Source organism: Venturia canescens, chromosome 3 (assembly GCF_019457755.1).
Source record: "Venturia canescens isolate UGA chromosome 3, ASM1945775v1, whole genome shotgun sequence".
NCBI classification, from domain to species: domain Eukaryota; kingdom Metazoa; phylum Arthropoda; class Insecta; order Hymenoptera; family Ichneumonidae; genus Venturia; species Venturia canescens.
In genome coordinates this window covers 18324630-18331890 of record NC_057423.1, presented here as the reverse complement: position 1 = coordinate 18331890, position 7261 = coordinate 18324630, and the positions used below count along the sequence as shown (strand labels likewise).

Sequence of the window (7261 nt, the reverse complement as noted above, 5' to 3'; positions counted from 1 at the left end):
CTTTGTTGAATTAAGTTCGCTTAGTTTTTTTTGCTGCTTTGAGTTCTGGCATAATAAATGTTAGAAGTTTTCGGGTACTTTTTTTCAGCAACTATCAAACTGTGGATAATTAGACCTCAGCGGCCACTTACAAACTTTGGAAATATATTTCATTGAGGGCACGTTTTGGATGAAATCAAATCTCTAGATTCAGAATGCAAAAGCGACATTTAAAGTGGGCAAATCTGTTGGATTTTTCGTGTCTTGAATTTGATCTATCTTTCATTTGAATTTTGAAGAAAAAGGATAAATAAAATCTGTTCTATTAAGGAAATCTTTACATCAGTTCTTTCTTGGTATGAAGACTTGGAAAAAATCGCCAAAGGCCAAGGACAGACAGGTGACGAAATATTTTCAGTACAATTTTGACGAAAAATAGATCTTTTGTCGCGGAAACCAACGTTATAAGCCGAAAATCATATTACAGCCCACGAGACGCATTTCTTCACTCTCTTGGGTTCCTATTACACAAAACATATTAGAAGATAAAGGGGAAAATCACCATCGTGGAAGAAGAAACCAGTGCCGAAATATTCCAGTACAATTTTGACGAAAAATAGGTCCGTTTTCGTGGAAACCAACGTTATAAGCCGAAAATCATGTCTCGGCCCCCAACCCGCTTTCTACCATTCTCTTGGGTTCCCAATAAGCATAGTAAATTAGAGTAGAAGAAAAAAAATAGCCCAACTCCATGGACAGACCTGTGACGGAATATTTTCTGTATAATGTTGACGAGAAATTTGTTGTTTTTCGTGGAAACCAACATTATAGGCCGAAAATCATATCTCGGCCCGCAACACACTTTTCCCCATGCTCTTGGGTTCCAAATAGACGAAACATATTAGAGTACAAGGAAAAAAATCGCCAAAGTCCAAAGACAGACCTGTGACGAAATATTTCCAGTATAATTTTAACGAAAAATAGATCTTATTTCGTGGAAACCAACGTTATAAGCCGAAAGTCGTATTATGGCCCGCAACACGCATTTCTTCATGCTCTTGGATTCCCAATAGACAAAACATATTAGAAGACAAGGAGAAAAATCACCAATGTCCAAGACCAAACCAGTGCCGAAATATTTTCAATACAATTTCGAAGAAAAATTGGTCTTTTACGTGGAAACAAACATTATAAACCGAAATTCATTTCGCGGGCCTCATCCCGGATTCCTCCATGCTGTTGAGTTCCTAATAGGCATAACATATTAGAGTATAAGGAAAAAAATCGCCAAAGTTCAAGAGCAGACTTGTGACGAAATATTTTCACTACAATTTTTACAAAAAATTGGTCTTTTATGGTGGAAACCAACTTTATAATCCGAACATCATACCTAGGGAAAATAAGATTGGGAAAAGTACATTGATGGTCCCTTATTTGCTGATAATTTCATGAAAAAGATTATCCCATAAAAAATGTTCGTATGAGAATGGAATCTATAAAAATGTACTAAGCAAATAATTCATCAAGAGACTCGGTAGAGTCTCGGGACAAGTACATTGACAGCCCTGTCGTCTGCTGGCCTGAGGCTCTCGCCGAGACTATCTTTTCTCTGAATAAAACGATTCGCGGTGGTGGGGGTAAAACTGGCATGTCATTTTCTGGCATTGCGGAGCTCAAGAGATGTTTTGTTAAGCGAAAATTAGTTTGGAGACTAAATTTCAAAATCTCTTTCGAATGAGCCCGAAACCAACACGATCAGTAGCGTAATTGCTGAGAAAAAACTTTGCACAGGCTCAAGATTATGCAAAAGTTACTAACACATTTAGAAATTTGACATGTCTGTATATAATACCATCAAAGGCCTCATGTCCCTCGGTCTACTTCGCGGCGGTGTCGCGGACTGACGTCACATGCCGAGAGCTCGAAAGTCACCAGCCGAAGTTTCACGTCATGTTGACGTTTGGGGTTATGATGTTATGAAGTGCGTGCGGGATAACTAAATATAATTTTCGTCATCTAACGAAGTGCATATTACTATTTACGGAGTGGCTACTCGTCCGGCTAGTCGGACGAATTGTTATTCGTCCGACTAATTATATATAATTATACAGCTGAGCGTTTTCAATGTTTCTTGAAATATGGGGCGCTGCGTTCGACGAATTTTCGTTACGCATGCGCACAATTTAACCGTTTTCTAAACTACGCCGATCACGCATATTTGCGCCTAAAAGCAAGCTGTTCCCGGTTCGACGTGATATTTTTGTGTTTTAATTATTTATCAAAGTGCGTCGGATTGGGTTGCGATTTGTTATTTTAATAGGTGAGTTTTTTTTTTTTTAATTATCTGTAATTGAAATGGTAAAATTTGTATGATTTTCTGTTTTGGTTGTTTGATTCAGTTATAACCTTAAATTTTTCACGTGTTACAGTATTTAGTTGTCCAAATAACAATCAGAAGTCAGCGATTGATTGGGAATTGGGAGGATTCGCAGCGATGTGTAAGTTTTATATAATTTTTTTATCATCCAGAATTTATTCAAGTTTTTTTTTGGTAAGATGTGAGGTGGTAGTATTGAGTGGTGGATAACGCTAGGCAGCTAAATTCTTGGATACTTACGAATATCTATTAGAAAAAAAATGAGAAAATGCGTCTTGCAGTGATGATGTTTCTACTCTTTTCAATATATTCTCGTTTGAAAATCAAGCTATTCGGTGTTAACTATTGTTTGGTGTTATCCGTTTCTCTCTTACATTTATTGCATTCTGATAATATTAATATACAGTGCTTTTCAATTATAGCGGAGTTGGATATAGAGTTCAACACAGTATCGCTCTGTGTCCGACACAGCTGTAATTGAATAACATTGATAGTCAACACGTTTAAAGAATTTCCATATGGATTATTTCAATTTTTAGTGTCATCATTGGGTTCTGACGACAGCTCTAATCAGTTCGAAGAGGTGGAATCATGTTCTGAGTTAAGCGACGTAGATTTAGAGCGACCATCAACGAGTAAAAAAAAAACATTACACTCCGTCATGCCGCTGAGTGTTGGGGTTGAGTTTGCTTCCTACGCTGAACTTGAACAATCGGTTTTGGCTTACGAAAAGAAAAATTTTTGTATTTTCTACAAACGTGACTGTTCAACTATCGATCAGTGCAGAAAGAGAGGTATTTCAAGACTGCTCAATGCTGATTTGAAATACTATCGGTTAAGATATAGTTGTATACACGGAGGAAAAAATTTTAAATCGTTGACGAGAGGCATCCGGAAATCTTCGTAAGTTTTGATAGTTGTTAATCTCAGATCTTATTTTTGTGGCTATAACTTATATATATTCATTTAAAAATTTGATTTACCAGGACATTTCAAAAACAATGCCCGGCTATGATGTTCTTCATTTGCAGCAGTGATGGGAAGAAACTAGTTCTGCGAAAAATGGTTGATAAGCATAATCACATCTGTTCAAAGGTATTTGGAGATTTTTAGTGTTTATCAAATAATTCGGTTGTTTTGAAACTTTTATAGGGAAAATTTTAGAACGCTTTGTGTTTTGTGCGTGTTTTTGCTAGTCGGCTACTGGTACATAAAAATGATAACTAGAATCGAAAAAATTTATTTGTTCAACTATATTGCTACATATTTCACACATTTTTTTTTTAGAAACTGTATGATTTTTTGCCTCGAGTTCGAGCCATGACAGCAAACGAAAAGAGTCAAGTCAAAAATTTGTTGGCTCTCGGTGCAAATAAAAAGTTAATTGCACAAAAAGCTTTTTCAAAATCCAAAAAACAAATTTTGCTTAAAGATTTGTCTAATGTCATGTCACGAAAAAGCGGCCAAAACAATTTGAAAAATACAATCGAAAAACTGGAGAAAGAGTTTGGTATGTATAAGCATAGTTTAGTTAATTTTTGCAATGGATATATTTTATGGATTGATGTTTGAAAATGTTTACGTGTGAATGTTTGATTTTATTGTAGGAGCTGAATGTCATGTACTCGAAGAAAATCGAGAAATGAAGGGTCTTTTTTTTGCAACAACTGAAATGAAACAATCGATGTTGGCATACCCTGAATTTGTGGGTATTGACGGAACATTTAAGCTGCTTGATATACGAGCTCCGGTTTATCTGATGGTTGTAGAGGATTCAGAAGGAAATACCGAGATTGTTGCTGTATGCATTCTTATGAATGAAGACGCAGAAAGTATGATTTGGTTTCTTCGAACTTTTAAAGAAGTTCATCCATCGTGGTCAAGTACTAAATGTATCATGGCGGATAAAGATTTACTCGAGAGAAGAATTATCAAAGAAGAATTTCCTTCTGCCAACGTTTTGATTTGTATTTTCCACGCTCAAAGGACGTTCAATAGGGAAGTTAGTTGTGAGAAGTTGCCCATTACACCCGAACAACGGGATACGGCAAAAGATCTCTTTCGGAAAATGCTTTATTCTTCAACTGAAACGGAATACATGCGTTACTATGAAGAAAGCAAGAAGTTGCCATCAGCAATTTTAAACTATTTTAACAAAAATTGGCACGATATTCGAAACGAATGGACCTTGAGCATTAATTTCATGCAGAGCACATTTTTGAACACAACGAATAATAGAATCGAATCGTTGAACGCAAAGATTAAAAGTGTGGTTAAATTGTACAGCACTTTGGAAGAATTTATCGGAAGCTTCTTCGCTTTAGTCGCTTGTTTAAATTCTGAACGCGATTTCAAGGCCGCATATACTTACCAAAAGTCGTTGGTTATACCGTATGAAAAGAATTCCGCAGAATGGTCTTACTGTCAGTATCTTACACGATATGCATTCGATTTCGTCAGTGCGGAATTGAAATGTTATAGACGCGGAAAGCTTACTTATACCGAACGGGATGATGACCATTTCGAATTTCGATTGGCAGGTTCAACGATTATTGCGTCTGAAAAGTCATGCGAATGTCCTTCATTTATGTCAATGGCGTTGCCGTGCCGGTTACTATCAATCCATTATCGATCTCTGCATTATGTTCAATTATTACTGAAAGTGTTCTTCATTTTTCTGTTTTTTTCTTCTAGCCATGTGTTCGTTGTTAAAAATCTGTCAGGTTGCGATCTTTACGATCCCAGTATTTGCAGTCGTCGATGGACTCGGGAATACTTTTGCAATACACAGCGAGTTTTCAGCGATGAAACAATAGACGATGAAAATATTCCCAGCGTAACAGTTTCTTCGAAACTTTCAAAACGCTATGTTTCTACTGAAAATCAGCGTTATCGGATAATGCGTGATATTACTAGCGAACTTAATAAACTAGGCAGCGAGGTCACCGGTAATATCTTCCTTGGGCGAGTTAAGTTACTAGAAAAAATACGAAAAGCCTGGTCAGAAAATCGCGAATTCCAGAGTTCACCGATATCGATGGAAGAAGTTTCCGGTTTTTCTACGAGTACTCCAGTATCGTCAAGTCTTCCATGTGATTTCAATTTTGACGATGGTTTTAATTTGGGTTCGAGTAAAGATTTACTTTTTCATGAAATTGACGTGAATCAGAATACTGTCAAAGGAAGAAATGATGATGACAATGTCAGTGGAGTAGAATATGACAGAACTGGTTCAGTGGAAAATGAAAACTCGTCATTGAGCGCTATGGATCCTAACGGAAACGCGTGTTTAGTGGGAGTTAACCGAAATCGCTCAGAGCGGAATCGCGATTTAGAAAACCTTACGGTTCCCTGTGCTTTAAAACGGAGGGGACGTCCGAAAGGGTCTGAGAAAACCGTCATTGGGTTGCGCAAGAAACGTCGTGTGCCTGCAGGAATTAAACAACGGCCGTTTTTTAAATTGAGTATTAATGAAAGAGCCCTTGTTATTTTGAAATGGGTGGTTGATGATAAAATTGCATACTCAGCAGTTTATCATGGTAAACATATCCAGGAAGAGTCTGTGGAATCGAACCCGGACGCAGTTTGTGATTCAATTATCGATGACGATATCAATATCTTGTCAATGAAAAAGTATTTTTCTGGGGATGCATGGAGAGTCGTTGAACAGATTCTGGAATGTAAACGGAAAAATGATGTCTTTTTATGCGCTGTATGTGCTGTTGATTTGGATACTACTATTGACGAATCTTCATCGAATTGCAAATTTTCTATACGCTGTGATTATTGTGTATTATGGTATCATGTGGGATGCGTTGGATTGAAAAAACCACCAAAATCGAAGTTGTGGAAATGTAATAGATGCTAAATGGGAGAATCATTTATTTCTCTTTACTTTCAGTTGCTCTTTTGCTCATTTATGAGAATATTATAATAAGCGTCAAGCATATTTTTTGTTGAACTGAAAAATTATTATTTGTTTAAGAATATTGTGATGAACCTATTTTTAAGGTTAAAGCTTTAATAAAGTTAGATTACAACCTTTCAATGATGCATTTGATTGACTTATTATTATCATGATTTGTGATTGTTTTAGTAATTTCATCGTTTAAATTGTTGCAAAAATTAATGGTTTCGGAAAAAATGGATGTACTACACTTAATGGGTAAATATTTACTTTATTCACTTTTATTAAAAAGCATGGAAAATTATTTTTCAAGTATTTTTATCAATAAAAAATAATATCGCGATCAATTTTAGGGAGGGGGAAGGTACACAAACCAAAAAAAAAAATTTTGAAAAAGTCCGAAAGAAATTTCAGTTTTTTCGCTATATTCAAAGATGTTCTAGACGTTTAATGGTTAATTTGAAGACTACATGGATGGCAAACGTTGCGCTCCTTGGCTGGGCTACTCTGGGGTTTTTGACCTTAAAATTCGTCTTTCCGGCGCGAAGCGCCGGGAAGACCCACCCATGTACATTCCAAGAATACAAAAAAAGGTTCAAAATTTTTTTTTGCTTTTTGTACCTTCCCTCTCCCTAAAATTGATCGCGGTATTATTTGTTATTGATAATAATGCTGGAAAAAATGTTAAGACTATTTTTAGTAAAAGTGAATAAAGTAAATATTTACCAAAGTTTTTGCTCTCCAGATGCAGATGATATATTACGTAACTAAACCATGTTCTCGTGCTTTACGAGGAAATTGTAGTGCGCGTTACTCCATGACAGTTAGCGATATGCCAAAATGATATTAGTCATTTGATATAATATTAGTCAAAATGACTATTAAAATTTTTAAATAATTAATAACAGGAGTATCACATAATCTTTTTTTTTTCCAAGTTTTAAAATCAAGTCTTTTTTTTCGGGTTATGTTCTCAGTAAAATTTTTTACATGAATCA

General features: G+C 35.8%; 1 protein-coding gene across 1 annotated transcript; it reads left to right on the top strand.

The window, feature by feature from the left end:
- The first annotated feature begins 2116 nt into the window (after positions 1 to 2116).
- On the top strand, positions 2117 to 6312 carry LOC122407560 (uncharacterized). Its single transcript, XM_043413867.1, has 6 exons — positions 2117 to 2299; positions 2409 to 2477; positions 2896 to 3259; positions 3343 to 3451; positions 3644 to 3866; positions 3964 to 6312. Exons 2-6 carry the CDS (start codon positions 2474 to 2476, stop codon positions 6222 to 6224), a joined length of 2961 nt encoding a protein of 986 aa, XP_043269802.1. The 5' UTR covers positions 2117 to 2299; positions 2409 to 2473; the 3' UTR covers positions 6225 to 6312.
- The last annotated feature ends 949 nt before the right edge of the window (positions 6313 to 7261 follow it).